This window comes from Zingiber officinale, chromosome 9A (assembly GCF_018446385.1).
Source record: "Zingiber officinale cultivar Zhangliang chromosome 9A, Zo_v1.1, whole genome shotgun sequence".
NCBI lineage: Eukaryota > Viridiplantae > Streptophyta > Magnoliopsida > Zingiberales > Zingiberaceae > Zingiber > Zingiber officinale.
The window spans coordinates 89,904,621-89,925,959 of NC_056002.1; the positions used below are offsets into that span (position 1 = coordinate 89,904,621).

A 21,339-nucleotide genomic window follows, 5' to 3' on the forward strand; every position below is an offset into this window, starting at 1 on the left:
CTGCTCCCTGGTGTTGGCTAATGATTGAGACTTAACTATTCAGCAAAACAAATCACAGAGTGATTTTCCTGTTTAAGTCTGTGATCAAGAGCATATATTACTTTCTATACTAAAAAAGAAAATGAATGAGGCTACATTGAATTTATGACATTTGACTTTAGCAAATAGACGTGCCTTTTTAATGTTTGTTGAGGATAAACATGCACAGTTAAGAAGCAAAAGAGAATCAATTGGTTAAAGAGACAACCAGAAGAAAGTAAGACTGCTACATATTCTACAAAGTACACTTACATACACAAATATAGTTTAATCTATATGCAGATTGGAGAAATCTCATGTAACCATTAGTACAGAGAATGGAAATGCAAGAATAGAGTGCACCCATGCAAACATAATTGTAATATGTAAAAATAGTGATACATCTGGGAACAAGTAACAGATAAAATCCTTCACTATCAAATATAGCTAATAAAAGTTTAAGCATTGGCACATAACCTGCCATGATTAGGTAACAGTGATTAAAAGTAAGTGCAGGCCGTCTTTGTTTGACTGAAGCTGCATCATCCTAAAGATGATGATGCATGAGCAAATGAAGGTCTTACTGAATGGTTTCAACACTCATCTAATTATCAGAAGAATAAAGTTGACCATATTATCATGTACCTGCTGCAATGGTTTCTCTCCCTGGCCAACTTTAGCACCAGAGGAGTGCACGTCAGGAGCACTAGCTAAACCCAATCTCGACTTATGGAGTAGAACTCTATTTTTCAAATTGTGTATCTATTTATGACCATATCAAAATGAAATATTAATAATTATACTGTCCCAAGTAAAAAAAGGTTATTAGAAAAAATATTTCAAAAGTATTAACCTGTTTGGATCTTCCATCATCCAGCTTTTGCCTTTTAATAGCTTGATTTTCTTGTGCAATTCCAATAGACGTTATATTCTTTGCAGCAACACTACCAGGACACCAGTTATAGATAAAAACATGTCATGGTAATTCATGATAGAATATCTGCAAAATCGAAATCCTTACTTGGTCACATTCTTAGCATTTTTTGAAGGTTGGCCAGAGGACAACTTGCTTTTCTCCTTTAAAACAGATGGTTTTTGAATTGAAACAGTTCTCGTAGCAGTTAAATTCTTTGAACTGCTTAGTGTTGCTACTCCTTTCCTTGCTCTCAAATTAGGAACAAAGGACAGTAATAACCATAGGAAAAGCTAGATTGAAATTTACAGAAGCTCACTTTCAAGTATAACAAAATGCAGAACACTAAGCTTCCCAGAATAAGTGCTGAATAAATTTCTCCCAGGTGATCATACACGACTGCTGGGTTGAAGATTCCAAACCTTCAAAGATAATTCAAGAAGCACTGGTCATAGTTAAAAGTTAGAAGTATGTTAAAATAAAGATAAATACACATGAATTGCCAACCGATGTCAAAAAATGTGCATACATGTAGAGGAAAATAAGAGATGCAACTAGGTGTCTATAAACCACTCATCTAACTCCCTGCAGAGAAACAAAATCCTACGTATGCACAACAATACGAAAAAGTATGAAATTAAACCATTTAATTACATACTTGAGGTATGAGTTAAACATAGGAGATCAACAAATTTAGCAATAACAATGGTAATCATCATGGCGACTTATCATTAATACTAACAAAGATTTCCTTTTTCCCTCCACCCCTTACATCTTCAACTCTAATTAATCCAAATACTTGAGAGTTTATGCACTTTACTAACAATATTCAGTCTTTGTATGCATGACTTTATGCCTCTGTATATGCTTTGTGAACCTTGATCACAAGATAGGACTTTACCATGTGCTATTAAATTTGGAAAAAGTGGCATACTTGTAGCCGTTTAAGTGATATGCTAGTATATAAAATAAAAAAGATTGCCATTACCTTCAAAACTTACAACAAATAGCAATCAAACCAATCTCCATAGCTTGTGTTTTCCAAAAACAGAAATTGGAAACGAGAAAGAAAAAAAACCACAAATTTATGTCGGAAACGAAAATTTGCGGGAGGGAAAGACAGGGAGTTTCACCTCGTCGGATTCCTCCTTCTCCTCCACCTTCTCCTCCTTCTTAGGCTCCTCTGCAGCTGGGGCGCCGCCCGCGCCGCCGCTACCAGGGGCGGCGACCCCGATGGCAGCCACAGAGCCACCGGAGGGCACGGAAGCGAACTTCTCCCGGCCGGCAGCGATGACTTCCGTTATGTCCTTGCCCTTGACTTCCGCGAGGAAGTGGTTGATCCTCTTATCCTCTGCCTCCGCTCCCACTACAAGCAAGAAACAAGGATCACCGAAATGAAACCAAGATAAATATGAGAGGGAAGAGAGTTCGACCTGATTCAAGGATGGATCTGATATCATCGGCGGAGGGGTTGGGGTTGCCGCCGAGGACGACCAGGAGATAAGCCGCCACAATTTTCATCTTCGCTTCGAGATTTGCAGACGACGATGCCGCTGTTGTAAGGTCTCGGACCTCTCGATGATGAGTGCGTAGAATGAGGTGGGTCGGCTTAATTCCAATTTGTATCTTATCAAAACCCTAGGGTTGGGTCAGCGGAGGGAGGGCAGCGGAATGCAGGAGTAGGGGTGGGAGACGCAGCGGCGGCGGCGGCTAGGGGAAAGTTGGTCTTGGCCTTGGAACCACGGAACGCGCGAGCGGCGGAGTCGTAGGCCAGAGCGGCAGACTCGGCCGAGTCGAAGGTTCTGAGCCACACCCTGACCTTCTTCCAGGGGTCCCTGATCTCGGCCGCGAACCGCCCCCACGGCCGCTTCCGCACGCCGCGGAACCGCGTCTCCGCTACTGCCGCCGCCGGCTCCACCAGAACTCGGCCTTTCTTCATCTGGCCAACAGATCGACGGAATGAAAAGGAACAAAAGAAGGGGGAAGAGGGAGCGAGAAATGGGATCAAAGGAAGAGGAGTGCTAATTTCGCCATGTCGAATTCTTCAAAATTGGGGAGATAAATTGGCTGGTTGCTTCATCCAAGGTGAGGAGAAACCCAAAAGAAAGGGTGCTAAGAAAGTCCGCCAGAATTTTGGTTCATAGACACCGGTTTTAAAAACCGCGGTTAAAATCGGTGTCTATTAATGAAAAAAAGGCGCTCATAGACATCGGCTAAAAAAACTGATGTCTATGAGCGAAAATCTGCGCTCATAGACACCGGTTTTTGGAAAAATCGGTGTAAAATACTCAAAGACATCGGTTTTTGCTTAAAACTGTTGTTGTTCCACTGATGTCTATGAGCGATTTTGTTGTAGTGGTGGCTAAACTAGACGGGAAGATATCAAAAGTCCAGTGCCTCTCCACTCATCTAGAGGAAATGAATACCACACACGCGGTGGAGTTGGTGGCCCAAGTTCAATTGGTGTCCGAGCAGTAGCAAAATCGAACGTCCAAAAGGTGGAGTTGGAGTCCCTTCAGGTGAACTTAGAGACCAACCAGAATGCTTTAATTGTCTCAAAATATAAATTGGTCGATCTCTCTTTAGAGATAATAGCATCCCAGACGGAGCTAGCGACCTACCAGGCAGGAGAGGATGAGCAGTTTGAAGCAAGAAAGACTACACTCTTCTAATCACGTGACTTTATTGTGCCCATCGTTGATTCCATCAACAAAGCTCTTCTCCATGGGGCCGATGGTGCAATGACATAACTTAGGGAGGGGGCTACTTAGTATCAGAACCTTCAGCTCGTTTCCTCGACTACTAAAGGCTAATCAAGGAGTGCCTGCCTGGCTTTTTTCCCATTCTGAAGTGGTCCTTTTTCTTCTCTTATAGAGAACTATATAAATAAGCTTCTTTTCATTGTATCTAAAACTTTATTTTCTTTAATCTACTTATTAGTTGTGCTTAGCTATTTTATTCGCTAATATCTTTTTATGTATTTGAGCTTGCCCTGTGTATGTTAAGTGAAGGGTCGTCTAAGTCCAATTTCTTGTACTGAGAGACATAGAAGTCTTATCCCTTATGACAAAACTTCGAGTGTCTGACCAGGTATTTAACCGGTCGAGCACATTTACTCGATTGGATGTATGATAAAGATTGCTCAAGTAATAATAGAGCCTTCGTGAGATATACAGAACTAAGTCCATTCGAGTCTAAGATCGACTAGACCCTAAGATTCATTCGGCCTTAAGTTCAATCAATTATTTGGTAAATCCACTTAAGTACTTGAGAAATGGAGCCTTAAATACTTGTCCAGGCTTAAGACCGATTAAGGTATAAGTACCTTGAGCATCAAACTCTAAAAAGAAGGGTTTATCTCAATGTGTGGGCCGATGTTTCGGAGTGATGATTTACTTATCACATCTGTTATAAATGTGTGTTCCTGATCGGTGATACGTGTTCATATGCCTTATTCCTCTAACGCACCAACTAGCACACAATTCTCCAGGTGCACGCCACTTTAGCTTATAATTTAACGACCATGATCATTAACCCACCTTTTTATCCTCATGATTCAATGATCCTCATTAAAAGGGGTTTTGAAGGGGTTCCTAAGAAAACCCTTAAAACCCTAACACCTTCTTCTTCCTCACCTTCTTCCTTAGCGATCCTTCTACTTTTGTGAATCTCAGTGAACTCATTTCTTCCTTGTTTACCCACTCTTGATGTTACTCCTCGATTTCTCTCCTTATTTTCTCTCATGGATACCTCTGGTCTAGCCTATACCCTCCTTGTCTCCTAATTTCACTGCATATACCTTGACTATTTGTGGTACAACTACGACATTCCCCCCTCTATGCATATGATGGTGTTAATTGCACAAGCGTGACCCCATCTTCCTCCTCCAAACAATATAACTTTCTTTAAGGAGCAAGTGCAGGCAGGCTTACGTTACCCTATTTCCCCATTCCTTATCAAAGTAAGCCAATATTATAGCATTCCCCTTCAGTAGCTAATTCCCAACTTAATTCGTTTGATATGCCGGGAGGCCATCATATTCTGTCTATTTGGGGCTCCCCTTTCCTCTCGTTCGTTCTATTATTTTTTACTATCCTCAACAAGTGGGCAGAGGGCATCTTTCACTTCACTGCTTGGCCAAAAATCTGCCTTTTTGAGAAGATTTCTTCTCAGAGCAGTGATTGGAAAAATGCATATTTTTTTATTTGTCTTCTCACCCCCATGTCTTGGCCAAATGCTTGGCAACATAACCTTCCAACAATGCCAACCTTAGGTGATGTTATCAGGAACCATGCCTTCATAAGACCGTATCAAAATTGATCATGCTAAAGTTCGATGTCTCCATACTGCTTCACGAGGAGTTCCTATATATGTTTGGGTTAAGTCCAACTAAATTCGAATTGACCTCCTCCTTTGGTAAGAAATATATTCTTTCTCCTTGATTTTGAATGAAAATTTCTCCTCTACTTCTATTGCACCTAACCAATATTATGTGGACAATGAAAACTATCTCCAAATCTTTCCTCTTCAAAAATACCTGAGTAAATGAAGATACTTTAAATTGACTGGATGAGGTAATCCTGAAGAAACGTGAGGCCGAGTAGGCATCTTCGTCCTACAACCTCCCTCTAACAACAGCGACCCCCCTCTGAGTCTAGTGACTCAGATGTCTTGCTCGCAAAAAGGAGTCACTTGGGTTCTTTAATTTTGTTAGAATGACCAATGCTAGAGCAGGTTATTGAGAGCCTCAAGCTCCTTCTACTCAGGGAAAAGAGCCAATAGTCGTGGTTCATCCCCGAACCAGGCCCATTGCTTAAAGCCGCCTTATCCTTCTTCCGCACCTTCACTTGCCCGACCAACCAGACTGTTTGATCCTTCCCCCTCCATGCAGTATCTCCCACCAGTCGAGATACGCATAGGGCAACCGCCTACTTCCTCCCAGCACCACTGATGGATCTTATTGAGGGCATGCCTTCTTCTCTGTCAAATCCTCCCCTTGACCCCAACCATCAATTTTGATTTACTTGTGGTCTACCATCCCAACAAGGAATGACTTCCACTCCCCACTCCTATAGAGTATTGAAGCTACAAGGATCGCTAGCTGAGGTTTGGGTTGGTGTGAAGAGACAACCAAAAGGCTTCTCTAACTCCGAGTAGGCAGATGAGTATGCTCGGGCTGCCACTACGATAAGTTTATGATATTTCCTTGAGTAGGTAATCTTTCTCTCATAATATGTTTCATTCTATTCTTTTTAGCTCTATGCTACTGAACTAAATCTAAGCCACCTAGTGGTGGACTTAGAGAGATATAACAAAATCTTGAAGGAATACACGAAGGAGTTGGAACTCTCTACTTCCAACCCAAGTGAGGTGATGGCTCGGTTGCAGAAGGAAGTAGATGACCAGGACAGGTTGCTACTAGACATGGGAAATACCCTAAAGGAGTCCCAACAACTGGTAGATTCTCAACATGCAAACAAAAGAAAATTAAAAATTTTGTTGAACACCAATGAGTTTAAGCTTTGAACAAAAATTTCTATGAAAGACAAGGTCATTCTTGATTTAGCTAAAAAGACTACCTTGCTAGATGAAATAAGAATTTCTCACATCTTAGAATTATCCAAACAAACCAAAGAATTATCCTCCAAAGATATGTTCATCCTGGAGCAACAATGTAATTTGGACATGCAAGAAACCTGACTAGAATCACTATAATCTGAACTACATTCTGCTAAGTCTGAGCTGTCATTTTACAAATCCAAAGAGGACGAGCATTTTGAGACAAGGCAAAAAGTATATCTCAAATCCCATGAATTTAGTGTAATATTCGAAGATCGGATAGCAAGGGTGCTCATTTTTGGAGCTGAAGGGGTGGTGCAATAACTACACGAAGGTACCTATCTCTCAATTGAACCCCTCAAAAAATCTATAGACCGACAGTGACTCTTAAGAGAACTTCCCAAAGATATTTTGGATAAATTTGATTGAATGTATGACATGCTCTCCTTGTAATTACTGAATCAAAAGACTGGAATTTAATGCAAAATATGTATTAACCATTATTGGATCATACCTGTTTTTATCCATTTCTAAAATTTGTTGACACTTCCCTCGTGAGATGAAATCCGAGCAAGTGTTTCCCCTTGAGAAAGACCCGACAATATGGAGATTCAGAGGTTAAGCATATAAAGAATTATTATAATACAGCCGAGCTACCGGGTGGGCTGGTCGAGAAATTACACTGAGCGAAATAATCAGGCCAATAAGAATAATTGAAATCATACTTAAGCTGATCTACATCATAGTTCGAGTGGAATAACACCGAGCGACATAATCAAACTGGCCAGGATAATAAGACTATACAGAAGAATTATCCTAGATGAAGTAGTAGTTGGATATCTAGACATGTGAGCCAACACGCTCATAAGTCCATGAATTGTTATTATTGAAACAGGCTAAATAATTTTTCTCTCAAGTAGCTCAATTCTGTCAAGCGAGGATTTTAACCCAGGTGGATTATGCATAAGATACATATGAGAGCAAGCTTACTCATAATCCAGCCAGACGGCTAGGGAGGGAGTTTGGGAAAAATATAGAGACGCGAGAGCATGCTCGCTTATGATCCGGCTTGGTGCTCAGGAGTCTAGAATTTATAGAGGCACGAGTGCATGCTCACTTATAATTCAGCCTGGTGCTCGAGAGTCTAGAATTTATAGAGGTATAAGAGCATTCTCACTTATAACCCTGTCTATTTCTAGGGAGTCTGGAATTTATAGAGGCACGAGAGCATGCTTGCTTATAACCTGCCTTGGTGCTCGGGAGTCTAGGACATAGTGCGAGAGCATGCTTGCTTATAACTCGGCTTGATGCTCAGGAGTCTAAAAATTATAAAGGTGTGAGAGTATGCTCGCTTATAACTTGGCCTGGTGTATAAGAGTATGAGATTTGCCTCAAGAGTATGCCCACTTATAACCTGGCCTAGTGCTCGGGAGTCTAGGGATTATAAAGACACAAGAGCATGCTCATGCTCTCTTATAACCCGACCTGGTGCTCGGGAGTCTGGGACTTGACACGAGAGCATGCTCGCTTATAACCCGACCTGGTGCTTGGGAGTCTGGGACTTGGCTTGAGAGCATGCTTGCTTATAACCCGGCCTGGTGCTCGGGAGTCTAAAATTATAAAGGTGCGAGAGCATGCTCACTTATAACCTGGCCTAGTGCTTGGGAGTATAAAACCTTGGCACAAGAGCATGCTCGCTTATAAACCGGCCTGGTGCTTGGGAGTATAGGAATTATAAAGGCGTGAGAGCATGCTCACTTATAACCTAGCTTGGTGCTACAGAGTCTGGGACTTGGCACGAGAGCATGCTCACTTATAACCTAGCCTAGTGCTCGGGAGTCTGGAAATTATAAAGGTGCGAGAGCATGCTCGCTTATAAGTTGGCCTAGTGCTCAGGAGTTTGGGGCTTGGTGCGAGAGCATACTCATTTATAACATATCCTAGTACTCGGGAGTCTATAAATTATAAAGGCATAAAAGCATGTGGGCTTATAACCCGACCTAGTGCTCAGGAGTTTGGGACATGGCGTGAGAGCATACTCACTTATAACCCGGCTTGGTGATCAATAGTTTGGGATTTAATGCGAAAGTATTCTCTCTTATAATCTAGTCTAGTGTTCGGGAGTCTCGAAATTATAAGTCTTTTGAGATAATCGCCTGTAATTTTCATTAAGTGCAAAAATTCAACATGCTACATTAATACATTACAAACATACTCTCAAGCCTTGTAGGATTGTAGATGATTTACACTCCAAGGTCTCTCCAACCTTTTTCCATCTATGTCCTGGAGATAATAGGAGCTCGAGGCTAGCTTCTCCACTATTTTGTATGGTCCGCCTCATTGAGGCTTGATAAGCTATGAATTGACACATTAATTTTGGGTTAATATTTGGTATTCTTTATATATATGCACATTTTTAATTCCAATTTTGATCATGTTTCCCCAAACAAGGTTTTTATGAGCTTTATGATGTTTTTCCATCTTATGCATGATTTATTTCTCATTATGTGAATTTGGTCTTGTAGGGTACTAATGGGTTCATGATTCAAGTGGAGGCATGGTTCACTCAACCAAATGGAGCCCAAAACCCTAATTGACCCCAATTGAGCTTGGATTCGAGTCAAACCCCAGCTGGACCAAACCCTAGGTATAAAAGGGAATTTTTGCACGGTGAACAGTGAGCTCGCGCTACTGTTCATCGTGCCAGATTCTTGACGGCGCGGTCACGACTCCTCCCTTCTTCTAGATCTTCGAATCAAGTTGTCATCATCGGAGTGGAGTTCCTCAGCTTCCAGCAACTGGTTTCCGACCTTCAGCGTATCTCTAACGAGCGTTTTTGTGGGCGAAATACTGTAGCTGCAGGGCGCGATTTTCAGCTCAGACCAGCGGTGTTCTTTTGGTCTGGGTTTCCATTCCTTCACGAGATTATCGGCGGTGGTCCTCCGGTGATTCTGAACCCTTACCGACAGCACCTCAACGTTCCTAGCTTCATTTCTCAGCTCACGATTCTAGTTCAGAAAACGCAGCAACGTGCAGCAGAGAATCATTTCAGAAACTGACAACGCTGAAGATTTATGAGCTGGTACAAGTGAATCTGAGGTTGTCTTGGATCTTGAGGACACCAGAACGATCTCTGTTGGAGTGTTCTCTACAGGTTCTTTGTGTGACGACAAAGAGAAGACAAACTGATTTCAGATTTGAGTTGTAGGGATGTTAGATTTTCTTTGCAGTTTGTTTCTAGCTTAGGTTTCCTTCTTTTTACGCTTTTGTTTCTGAATCTGATAGTTTATAGCTTGGATTTAGTTGTAGTTTCATTTTCTACATGAATCTGATATGCTGAGTTTTGTTTTTGTGTGCTGTTTAGTTCTGTTCGTGCAGTAGAACTGCTGAAATTTTGTTTTCTTTATTTGATATCAGCATTTCTGTTTTAACCTTCTATCCATTGATAATTTAGTTGGAGTTATAGAATAGAGAATTTGTAGTGTGATGAGTTAGATGTGAAGTTAAGCTCTTGCATGTTTTGGTTCTGTAGTTAATTATATTGAATTCTGCAACTTGGTTCCCAATTGGTCAATTCAAGTAGTTAAGTGCATTCAGTTCAGATTAGTTTCTAATAACCAAAGGTTAGTTCTTAAGTTTGTCTAGGAATAAGTTAGAATCTGTGGTTTACATAAGTGAAGTTTGGTTGAATTCCATTTGATGCAAATGTGGTTTAAGTGTTTCATTCCTAGCTTGTTTTAAAATTCATTGCTGTAAAATTAACTATTGCCAGCAAGTTCAATTTTGTTCTCTTTTGAATTTTAATACCAAACCCCCCATTTTACATCTAGAAACCCCAAAAAGAGTGTTCTTAATCCAAGACAAGCATGTTTCTAGCATAATCCTTGAAAAATTCGACTCGGGCCTTATACTAAAACATTTCCTTGTGTAGTTGTGGGTTTTCTATCATAACATTAATTTGGGAGTTTATTTGTGACATCGATTTTGATAGCTACCAAATTTTGGCGTCGCTACCGGGGAACTTTAAACTTTGCTAGATTTGTTGTTTGTTTTGGATTGTGAATAATTTTCTCAGCTTTAGTTTGCTGATTTTTCTGATTTTATTGACTATCTACTGAATTTTGATCGTTTATTGGCTTGCATGACTAGGTCTTCCTTTGCAACATTGCTTGAACTTGACCCGGAGATTGAGAGAACCTTTTGGGCTTTAAGGAGACAAGCTAGGTCAACAGCAACTTGTGAGAGCAAAATTTCAGAGATGGATAATCAGATAACAGAAGGGGATCGAACTATGAAAGAGCTTCCAGCACCAGATGTGGCTTATAAGTACTCATGCATCACTTATCCCGATTTGGCAGGAGATTTTGAACTCAGATCAGTACTTATTCATCTGCTTCCCAAATTTCAAGGCTTATCAGGAGAGGATCCCAACCGCCATCTACATGAATTCCATGTGGTTTGTTCCACCATGAAGCCACAGGGGATTTCAGAAGAAGACATTAAGTTGAGGGCTTTTCCATTCTCTTTGACGGGAGCAGCTAAAGACTGGTTATATTGCCTTCCAGCTGGATACATTACAAGTTGGATTAATATGAAGAAAGCCTTTTTGGAGAAATTTTTCCCAGCTTCTAGGACTGCAACTATCAGGAAGAGCATTTGTGGTATTCAACAAGTAGTGGGAGAGACTCTTTATGATTATTGGGAGAGATTCAAGAAGCTGTGTTCGAGTTGTCCACAACATCAAATTAGTGACCAGCTCCTTGTTCAATATTTTTATGAGGGTTTACTTCCCATGGATAGGAGCATGATAGATGCAGCAGCTGGAGGAGCCTTAGTGAATAAGACTCCAAATCAAGCAAGAGAGCTAATTTCAAATATGGCGGAAAACTCACAGCAATTTGGGAGTAGAGCTCTTGGTACTAGAGTGGTTAATGAAACTCATTTGGTTTCAATTGAACAACAAGAAATTAGGAACAATTTGCAAGAATTGACTTCTCTAGTAAAGCAAATGGTGTTGCAAAATTCGAGTCATGTTTCAAATTTTCCTTTACCAATGATGAAGTTGTGTGGAATTTGTTCAAGCCAAGATCACTCTTCGGATCATTGTCCTAATCTACATCAAGATGAATCCGTTGCAGTTATTTCAAGACCTCAATTTCAGCAACACAAATATGATCCCAACTCTTCAACTTACAATCCGAGATGGAGGGATCACCCTAATTTGGGGTATGGGAATGCATTTTATCAACAACAACCACAAGGGCAGATTCATCAGCCATATTATCAGCATCAACAAAATCAGCATCATTACCAGAATCGTCCAGCAAGTCATTCACAGCAATTTCAACAACAGCAGCCTCAATTTCAGCAAAACTTCAGCCAAAATCAACAATTTCAACCATTCCAGAATTTTCAGCATTCAAATGTTGCAAGTCAGCCATAGTTTTAGAATTCCCAGAATCAGCACACACATTTCTAGCATGTTCAACAACCTGTGCAGAATTTCCAGCAGCCAAGTAGTGCAAATCAGCACCAATCTCAGCTTGCACTGCCTTCTTCTACAAGCCCGAGATCAACGCAACCTCAACAAAACTTTAGCAGCTCAAAAATTGAGGATTTGATGTAGCAAGTGCTTCAACAGCATCAGCAGATGATGCAACAACAGCAACATCAGCAAAGGACTGATACAGCACTGCAAAACATTGAAAGGCAGATTGGGCAGCTGGCTAGTAATATTAATCAGATGCAAAATCAAGGATCTGGACAATTGCCTTCACAACCGACTCCAAATCCTAAAGGAAATGTGAGTGCATTAACTCTTCGAAGTGGTAAAACAATTTTAGACTCAAATCTGAATTTTTCAGCAGGAGCACAGCAGAATATTTCCAAGCCATTTGCAGCTTCGAGTTCACAGAATTTCCAGAATTTTCCAGCAAATTCAGAGCAGCCAGATTCTGTATAGCATGGGATTACTGGAGCTGATCAGCAACATTTCAATCAACCGAAAGTTTCAGATTCTGATCAAATTGATGGAGCAAATTTCGGCTTGGAATTTACTCCAACAGCAGCTTCGAATTCAGCTCCAAATTCAGCACAGAATCTGGAAAATTCTGCACAGAATCTGGAAATTCTGCACAGAATCTGGACAACAATATTAACCGGCAAGGAGTTGAGCCTTCCATTCCGTTACCTTTCCCTCAAAGAAGTGTACAACCAAGAAAAGAAATGGAGGAAGAAAAGGCTAGGGAATATCAAGAATTGGTGAAATTATTCAGCAAGGTTGAAGTGAATGTGCCTTTGCTTACTATGATCAAGCAAATTCCAAAATATGCCAAATTCCTCAACGATCTTTGTGTGCACAAAAAGAAATTGAAGGGAAATGAATTGATAAGTATGGGAAAGAATGTTTCAGCATTACTTCAGCCAGTTCCTCAGAAGTATGAAGATCCAGGAGTTTTCACCGTGCCTTGTGTTATAGGCGATTGTGTTTTTGAGGATGCGATGTTAGATCTTGGAGCTTCTATTAATGTGATGCCTAAATCAGTTTTTCAGTCATTAAGAATTGGACCGTTGCAGCCTACAGGTGTAGTGATTCAGTTGGCTAATCGAAGTCAGGCACACCCAGCTGGAGTGATAGAAGATGTATTGGTAAAAGTGAGGGAGTTAATTTTTCCTGCAGATTTTTACATCTTAGACATGGAGGGTGATGTGCTTGCGAACAGGGCTCCGCTTATTCTTGGACGTCCATTCTTGAAGACTGCTAGAACCAAGATAGATGTACATGCAGGAACTCTTTCTATGGAGATAGGAGACACAGTAGTTCATTTCAGCATTTTTGAGGCTATGAAGCATCCTAGAGAGGATCATTCTATACTTAGCGTGGATATCTCGGAGGAGTTGGATGGCATGGAGTTTTTGTCAGATATTGATTCAGACTTAGAGGTTTCTGATTTTGGTATGGAGAATAAATTCGTTGCATTGTTGGAGGATATTTTAGATGTGGAATCTGATGTTAACTTAAATGAATGCGTAGGGGATTGTTTAGGAGAAGCATTACCCCTAGGATCGCTCAGAGAGGAAGAGGTATGTGTAGGGGATTGCTCAGTAGCACTACCCCTAGAATCACCTACTATTGACCAGACATAGGAGGAATTGAAGCCATTACCTCAGCATTTGAAGTATGCCTATTTGGGAGAGAATCAGCAGCTACCTGTCATCATAGCTCAGAATTTGGAACCGGATCAGGAGGAACGATTGTTAGAGATTCTGAGACAGCATAGGAAGGCCATTGGATGGACTCTGGCAGACATTCCTGGGATCAGTCCTTCCATTTGTATGCATAAGATTCACTTAGAGGAGGATGTGAGACCAGTGAGACAGCCACAGAGACGACTGAACCCATTAATCTTGGATGTTGTAAAGAAGGAGGTGACTAGACTCTTACAGGCCGGCATCATTTATCCGATTTCTGACAGTAAATGGGTAAGTATCATCCATGTGGTTCCGAAGAAGTCAGGGGTGACAGTGGTAGCTAATGAAGAGAACGAACTGGTGCCCATGAGAGTGAAGAATTCTTGGAGAGTATGTGTGGACTACAGGAAGCTAAACCAAGCAAGCCGAAAGGATCATTATCCACTTCCTTTTATTGATCAGATGTTAGAGCGGTTGGCAGGTAAATCCCATTATTGTTTTCTTGACGGTTATACTAGTTATTTTCAGATTTGCATCGACCCAGAGGACCAGGAGAAGACTACCTTCACCTGCCCTTTCGGTACATTCGCATATCGTAGGATGCCATTTGGACTATGCAACGCTCCAGGTACTTTTCAGCGATGCATGGTGAGTATTTTTGGTGATTTATTAGAGCATTGCATGGAAGTATTCATGGATGATTTTTTTTGTTTATGGCTCTTCTTTTGATGCATGTTTGGAAAACTTGTCTCGAGTTTTGAGTAGATGTATCGACACGGATTTGGTGTTAAATTTTGAAAAGTGTCACTTTATGGTAGAGCATGGTATTGTTTTAGGTCATATAGTCTCTAGGAAGGGCATTGAAGTAGATCCTGCTAAAGTTAGCGTTATATCTTCTTTATCTTACCCCACATGCGTGCGGGAGGTGCGAGCTTTTCTTGGTCATGCAGGATTCTACAGGAGATTTATTAGAGACTTCAGTAAGATTGTTCTACCATTGTCTCAGCTACTTCAGAAGGATGTTTTGTTTGATTTCGATCAGAGGTGCAGAGAGGCTTTTGACAGATTGAAGGAGGCTCTTACTTCAGCACCTATTATCAGACCCCCAGACTGGTCCTTACCTTTCGAGTTGATGTGTGATGCTTCAGATTATGCAGTGGGAGTTGTACTAGCACAGAGAGTGGATGGAGCACCACATGCTATTTGCTACGCTTCCAAGACTTTGGACTCAACTCAAGTAAACTACACAACAACAGAAAAAGAGCTTCTTTCTATCGTTTTTGTTTTAGATAAATTCAGATCATATCTTCTTTGTTCTCATGTGATTATTTTTTCTGATCATGCAGCTTTGAAGTATCTCCTCAAGAAGCCTGATGCAAAGCCTAGATTAATCAGATGGATGCTTCTGCTTCAAGAATTCGACGTAGAGATACGTGATAGGAGCGGGAAGGAGAACTTGGTTGCAGATCACTTGAGCAGGATCGAAGGAGACTTGGACCATTCGGCTATTGACGACGATTTCAGGGATGAGCAGCTTTTACAGTTGCAGGGTGAGTCTCCATGGTATGCGGATCTAGTGAATTTCTTAGTTGCACATGTTTATCCCAAACAATCTTCGAAAGCTCAAAGAGATAAATTAAAAAGTGATTCAAAATTCTATGTTTGGGATGATCCTTATTTGTGGAAGTTTTGTAGTGATCAGATCATTAGGAGATGCATACCTGACTTTGAGTTTCAGTCTGTACTTACTTTTTGTCATTCTTTTGAGTGTGGAGGACATTTTGGACTACAAAGAACTGCTAGGAAAGTTTTAGAATGTGGTTTGTATTGGCCTACCCTCTTTCGTGATGCTTATGCTTTTTATCGATCATGTGATAGGTGTCAACGAACTGGGAACATAGGACTTAGAAATGAAATGCCTCAACAATTCATATTATTTTGTGAGATTTTTGATGTTTGGGGTATTGACTTTATGGGTCCATTTCCTGCCTCTTTCGGTTTTGCTTACATTTTATTGGCAGTTGATTATGTTTCCAAAATGGGTAGAGGTCATTCCCACTCAGACTGATGACTCTTCTGTTGTTGTTAGCTTTGTCAGGTCTCACATATTTTGCAGGTTTGGAGTACCCAAGGCGATCATAAGTGATCAAGGGTCTCATTTTTGTAACAGACACATGAAGGCTTTGCTACATAAGTACGGGGTTACACATAAAGTTTCTACATCCTATCATCCTCAAACAAATGGGCAAGTAGAAGTGTCTAACAGGGAGGTGAAATCAATTCTTGAAAAGACTGTGAGACCAGATAGGAAGGATTGGAGCAAAAGACTTGAAGATGCACTATGGGCTTATAGGACTGCTTTCAAGACCCCTATAGGAATGTCTCCATACAGGATTGTGTATGGAAAAGCTTGCCATTTACCCGTGGAGATTGAGCATAGGGTGTATTGGGCGGTTAAAGCATGCAATCTTGATAGTGAAACGGTTGGAGAAGAAAGGAAATTGCAACTTCAAGAACTTGAAGAGATTAGATTGGAAGCTTATGAGAACTCACGAATTTATAAAGAAAAGACCAAGAGATTTCATGACAAACAAATTGAGGTGAAAGACTTCCAAATTGGTGACAAAGTACTTTTATATCGATCTCGTCTCAAATTGATTAAAGGTAAGTTGAGATCTAGATGGGAATGACCTTATTGTGTTACTAATGATTTCTTTTATGGAGTGGTTGAGATCCAGAATATGTCTACTGGCCGGATTTTTAAAGTTAATGGACAAAGGCTTAAAAAGTTTCATGAAGGAGTTAAGGGCTTGGTGGTGGAGGAAATGGAACATGTTGATGCTATCTATCTGAGTTAGAGGGGAGTTTCACTTTATCTTTTGTTTCTTTGCAAATGAATAAATTTTAGATTTTAGTAGTTTTTCTTATTTGTTTAGGAAAAGTTTCGGTTACATTTAGAATTTTCTTGCATAAATAAATTTTGAGTCTCATTAGTAGTTTTTATTTTTGCATAGTTATTGTTTTGGAATTTAGGTTTTATGTTCATGAAAATTACCATTTCTTTGAGTTTGATAGTCTTTGTTTTAGGAATAAATGGTACTTCCTTCTTTTGACAATTCTTTGTATCATTTTTAGAGATTTGAAAAGGAATGCTAAATTTGATTATCATGTTTAAAGACTTTATGGCATGATTGAACTCTAAGATTGCAAGAGGTTGATACTAGTGATGGATTCTTGATTGATGGAATGGATGATAACTTTTATTTACCTAGTGAGGTTTGAGCCTATTTTGAGTGATGCACTTGTAGCTTATTTCACTCTAGAACTTGCTTCGAATCTGATTTATACCTCTAGAGCAGTGTTGAGTCATTTTTATGATATTTACTCCATTATCACATTGCCCTCACCTATTTTTGCTATTTCTCTTGTCATGAATCATCATATCTTTATTCTTTTCTCATGTTTTATTTCTTTGGATGTGGTTAACTTGGATGATATGTGATTATTTTATTTGGCCGGGACGGACAAATGAGTAAGTGTGGGGGAGGTGTTTAGTTTGAAATTGGAGTTCTTTTGTGCTGGAATCAGAAATGTACTAAGCTGGAAAGAGGAAGCACAGTGGAAGTTGGCTGAGTGTTTGTTCCAATTTTTGATACATTTGAATGCGAGATGAAGTATTGGATCATATTGGAATGTAGAAATTTAAATGCAGTGCTGAAATTTTGTATCAGTTTGTATCAAGATTCAGAATGCAAGATTTAGATGAGTGGTAGCTTAGTTGAAATTGAAGAATATGCTGAAACAAATGGTATGCTTGTCTTTCATGGCATCTGTAAATAAGGAAAGATGATTTAAGTACAGCATGATTTCATAACAGAATCTAGACAGTAGAATTTAGTTCATTTGTAGCTGGGAAATGTGATCACAATGGACTTTAATGGAGAATTCAATTGGTGGCAATAATTTCATCAAAGAAGCACTTGAATGGAGTATCAATTACCTTGAAAACTTGAAGGAAAAGGGCATCAATTGGTACCTTAAACAGTGAGGACATGCTGGAATCAGAATGGAATTTACAGGATTTCAAGAGCTGAGTATCAAGAGTGTGCAACCTTTTCGTTATCAGCTTTGAAACCCTTGAGAATGAATTGAAATTCCTTTATTTCTATGCAGAAAATTGTGTTTACTTTCTTTCCATTCTTTACAAATGAAAACTGAATTCTGAAGTTGCAGTAACTTGCTAAAATTCTAGATTTTTAGTAACTTTATAAGTGATGTTATTGGCTAAAACAAGATGGAAATCAAGCTATTGTTTAATTAAGTGATTGTGAAGCTTTATGGAAATAATTGTTGAAGTTTGAAGTTGGAAAGCAGTAACATCGGATGAAGAAATTAAGAGTTAAACCTGAAGTTCAGAATTTTGTGTGAAGTTTTGAAAGAGTTAAGAGCTTTGCAAATTCAGAAATTTTGGAATGAATGGAGTATCAAGAATTCAGTAATGATCTCTAGGATAAGTGAAGCTCAGATGAAGTGCTGAAACACGAAGTAACAAATGGGACGTTAGCATGAACAACTTCTACAAAGATTCAAGTCAATTATTGAAATCTGAAAATAGCATGACACTTGATGGTACTTGAAAGGCTGCATTTGGTTGAATGAGAAGAATGAAAGAAGACATTGATGGTTGTTGGTTTGTAAAGTGATATTCAATCCAAGAAATAGAGTGTCAGATCTGAAATTGAGCAAGGAAAACAAAGAGGAGGATTGCTGAAATGACATGAATAAGTATAGTGCAGAAATTCAGAAAGTGCATATTTGAAGGAAAATGGCAGTTTTGTGCCAAATTGGAATGAGAATTGTGATGAGCCAGAGCTGCTGGAAATTGGAAGGTCTTAGGATATGTATTGTAGAGGGTCTGTAGAGACAATATGAAGGAGTATTGAAAATTTCTTGTGGCTAAACATGTTAGATTGATACAAAGTTCAGCACTAAGACAAACTGAAATCAGAGGTTGAACACAAACTGAACTAAATTGTAGCCTGAGTTCGGGCTGTTTGTAGCAGGTGAAAGCTCAAAGTGAAGCTGAAATTTCGTGCTACTGAAAAAGATAAGGTTAAGTATGAATGCAGTCAAGTGTAGAGAGATGTGCAGACAAACTGAAATCAGAGCATCCTGCTTTGGGGAAACAGAACAGTCTTGTGCCAAGGAGAAATCTGCTGGTTAATGTCAAAATTTCTGGTTATGCGAATCTGAAATGAATGGAACTTAAACTATCACTATTCATCAGCAAATGAAATATCTTCAAAGGTCTACTAGCTAGGGAAACTGGGCTGGAATGACTTAAAACAAAATCAGAAATTGAAAGGCAGATTCATGTTTCTATAGCACAGAAACTATTAATTATCAGAATTTCAATGTGTTTTTAAGGAATGGATGAAACTCGGATCATGTGATGAATCAAATCAAAGAACTACATATTCGATTAAAGATTTTGAAGAACCTGCAATTAGAGATTTGCAGAAACAGGATTTTAGTGCCAAAGGAAACAAGAGGAAGATGTGAAGAGAAATGAAGGAAAAAAAATGGAAGGCTGTATAATCTACACTATAAATGAAGTGGAGTAAAAGGAAGAGTTAAATTAGAGTGCTTGCAACACCAAATCAGTAACAAGAAGCAGTGGGAGGAAGAAATGTAGAATTTCATGCTTGGTCGAAATTGAACATCACATAGCATTCTAGTTCATGTCTTCCACCTCAAATTGAAACTTATTTTCTTCTTTGCTTGATCAGAATTAATTCTTCCATTTACATCCTAATTTGTTTTTCTTTCCAATGGTTGTGAATTTTCATGATTATGCATCTTGATATTGTGATGGAGGTTAAATTAGATGAAAAGCAAGCTTATGGTAGTGGATTTGCTATGAGTAGCTTGAGTGCCCTCCACCTTTGCAAGATTTGAGATTAGTAAGAGAGCCACTTCAAATTACCTTGTGAGGATTAAAAAAGTTATCATTCTCATTTTATTCTTGATGGATGAATTTACTAAGTATTGAACCAAGGTAAAAATAGAGGTCATGAATGTGTGAGTCAATGAAACTTGATACTTACTTGTAACTTCCTTTTACTTTCTTTTAGATATGATCAAGAATAGTTAAGAGAAGGAGGTACCATCTTAGTTGTTATTTTAGTGGGCTCACTTGCACGAGGCGTGCAAGAATAAGTGTGGGGGATTTGATAAGCTATAAAGTGACACATTAATTTTGGGTTAATATTTGGTATTCTTTATATATTTGCACATGTTTAATTCCAATTTTGATCATGTTTCCCCAAACAAGGTTTTTATGAGCTTTATGATGTTTTTTCATCTTATGCATGATTTATTTCTCATTATGTGAATTTGGTCTTGTAGGGTACTAATTGGTTCATGATTCAAGTGGAGGCATGGTTCACTCAACCAAATGGAGCCCAAAACCCTAACTGACCCAATTGAGCTTGGATTCGAGTCAAACCCCAGCTAGACCAAACCCTAGGTATAAAAGGGAATTTTTGGCACGGTGAACAGTGAGCTTGCGCTACTGTTCATCGTGCCAGATTCTTGACGATGCGGTCGTGACTCCTCCCTTCTTCTAGATCTTCGAATCAAGTTGTCATCATCAAAGTGGAGTTCCTCAGCTTCCAGCAACCGGTTTCCGACCTTCAGCGGATCTCCAGCGAGCATTTTTGTGGGCGAAATACTGTAGCTGCGGGGCGCGATTTTCAGCTCAGACCAGCGGTGTTCTTCTGGTCTAGGTTTCCATTCCTTCACGGGATTATCGGCGGTGGTCCTCCAGTGATTATGAACCCTTTCCGACAGCACCTCAACGTTCCTAGCTTCATTTCTCAGCTCACGATTCCAGTTCAGAAAATGCAGCAACGTGCAGTGGAGAATCATTTCAGAAACTGACAACGTTGAAGATTTGTGAGCTGGTACAAGTGAATCTGAGGTTGTCTTGAAGCTTGAGGACACCTAATCGATCTCTGTTGGAGTGTTCTCTACAGGTTCTTTGTGTGACAACAAAGAGAAGACAAATTGATTTCAGATTTGAGTTGTAGGGATGTTAGATTTTCTTTGCAGTTTGTTTCTAGCTTAGGTTTCCTTGTTTTTATGCTTTTGTTTCTGAATCTGATAGTTTATAGCTTGGATTTAGTTGTAGTTTCATTTTCTACATGAATCTGATATGCTGAGTTTTGTTTTTGTGTGCTGTTTAGTTCTGTTCGTGCAGCAGAACTGCTGAAATTTTGTTTTCTTTATTTGATATCAGCATTTCTGTTTTAACCTTCTATCGATTGATAATTTAGTTGGAGTTATAGAATAGAGAATTTGTAGTGTGATGAGTTAGATGTGAAGTTAAGCTCTTGCATGTTTTGGTTCTGCAGTTAATTATATTGAATTCTGCAACTTGGTTCCCAATTGGTCAATTCAAGTAGTTAAGTGCATTCAGTTTAGATTAGTTTCTAATAACCAAAGGTTAGTTCTTAAGTTTGTCTAGGAATAAGTTAGAATATGTGGTTTACATAAGTGAAGTTTGGTTGAATTCCATTTGATGCAAATGTGGTTTAAGTGTTTCATTCCTAGCTTGTTTTAAAATTCGTTGCTGTAAAATTAACTATTGCCAGCAA

At 39.5% G+C, this 21,339-nt stretch overlaps 4 protein-coding genes and 1 long non-coding RNA gene across 13 annotated transcripts; 2 read left to right on the plus strand and 3 right to left on the minus strand.

Moving 5' to 3' along the window:
• Positions 1 to 723: 723 nt before the first annotated feature.
• LOC122019712 lies at positions 724 to 1,165 on the minus strand. Its single transcript, XR_006122001.1, has 3 exons — positions 1,040 to 1,165; positions 872 to 962; positions 724 to 780 (listed from the first exon to the last, which is right to left on the minus strand). It is a non-coding gene; the product is annotated as an uncharacterized LOC122019712 (long non-coding RNA).
• An 851-nt stretch (positions 1,166 to 2,016) lies between these two features.
• Positions 2,017 to 2,509, minus strand: LOC122019316 (60S acidic ribosomal protein P2B-like). The gene is made up of 2 exons (XM_042576794.1): positions 2,365 to 2,509; positions 2,017 to 2,297 (listed from the first exon to the last, which is right to left on the minus strand). Exons 1-2 carry the CDS (start codon positions 2,450 to 2,452, stop codon positions 2,017 to 2,019), a joined length of 369 nt encoding a protein of 122 aa, XP_042432728.1. The 5' UTR covers positions 2,453 to 2,509.
• A 52-nt stretch (positions 2,510 to 2,561) lies between these two features.
• LOC122019317 (ethylene-responsive transcription factor 3-like) lies at positions 2,562 to 2,870 on the minus strand. The gene has a single exon (XM_042576795.1). It carries the CDS (start codon positions 2,868 to 2,870, stop codon positions 2,562 to 2,564), a length of 309 nt encoding a protein of 102 aa, XP_042432729.1.
• A 6,277-nt stretch (positions 2,871 to 9,147) lies between these two features.
• Positions 9,148 to 20,914, plus strand: LOC122018635. Of its 9 annotated transcripts, none has more exons than XM_042576014.1 (3): positions 9,148 to 9,694; positions 10,640 to 14,918; positions 15,028 to 20,914. In XM_042576014.1, exon 2 carries the CDS (start codon positions 12,716 to 12,718, stop codon positions 13,634 to 13,636), a length of 921 nt encoding a protein of 306 aa, XP_042431948.1. In that variant the 5' UTR covers positions 9,148 to 9,694; positions 10,640 to 12,715; the 3' UTR covers positions 13,637 to 14,918; positions 15,028 to 20,914. The 9 variants fall into 9 exon arrangements, with proteins under 9 accessions (XP_042431948.1, XP_042431946.1, XP_042431943.1 ...); XM_042576012.1 differs by having other exon boundaries at positions 9,153 to 9,736; XM_042576009.1 differs by having other exon boundaries at positions 9,153 to 9,694.
• LOC122019318 lies at positions 14,493 to 16,539 on the plus strand. The gene is made up of 3 exons (XM_042576796.1): positions 14,493 to 15,244; positions 15,798 to 16,345; positions 16,406 to 16,539. Exons 1-3 carry the CDS (start codon positions 14,493 to 14,495, stop codon positions 16,537 to 16,539), a joined length of 1,434 nt encoding a protein of 477 aa, XP_042432730.1.
• Positions 20,915 to 21,339: the final 425 nt, after the last annotated feature.

Bases quoted from the DNA above. Each gene is read 5' to 3' on its own strand.
- LOC122019316 (XM_042576794.1), bottom strand. From the start codon at position 2,452: ATGAAAATTGTGGCGGCTTATCTCCTGGTCGTCCTCGGCGGCAACCCC. The intron at 2,298-2,364 runs GTCGAACTCTCT...TCTTGCTTGTAG, and splicing joins CAGATCCATCCTTGAATCAG to TGGGAGCGGAGGCAGAGGAT.
- LOC122019317 (XM_042576795.1), bottom strand. From the start codon at position 2,870: ATGAAGAAAGGCCGAGTTCTGGTGGAGCCGGCGGCGGCAGTAGCGGAG.
- LOC122018635 (XM_042576004.1), top strand. From the start codon at position 10,632: ATGACTAGGTCTTCCTTTGCAACATTGCTTGAACTTGACCCGGAGATT.
- LOC122019318 (XM_042576796.1), top strand. From the start codon at position 14,493: ATGGTAGAGCATGGTATTGTTTTAGGTCATATAGTCTCTAGGAAGGGC. The intron at 15,245-15,797 runs GTATGCGGATCT...CATATTTTGCAG, and splicing joins TTGCAGGGTGAGTCTCCATG to GTTTGGAGTACCCAAGGCGA. The intron at 16,346-16,405 runs GTAAGTTGAGAT...TCTTTTATGGAG, and splicing joins TCGTCTCAAATTGATTAAAG to TGGTTGAGATCCAGAATATG.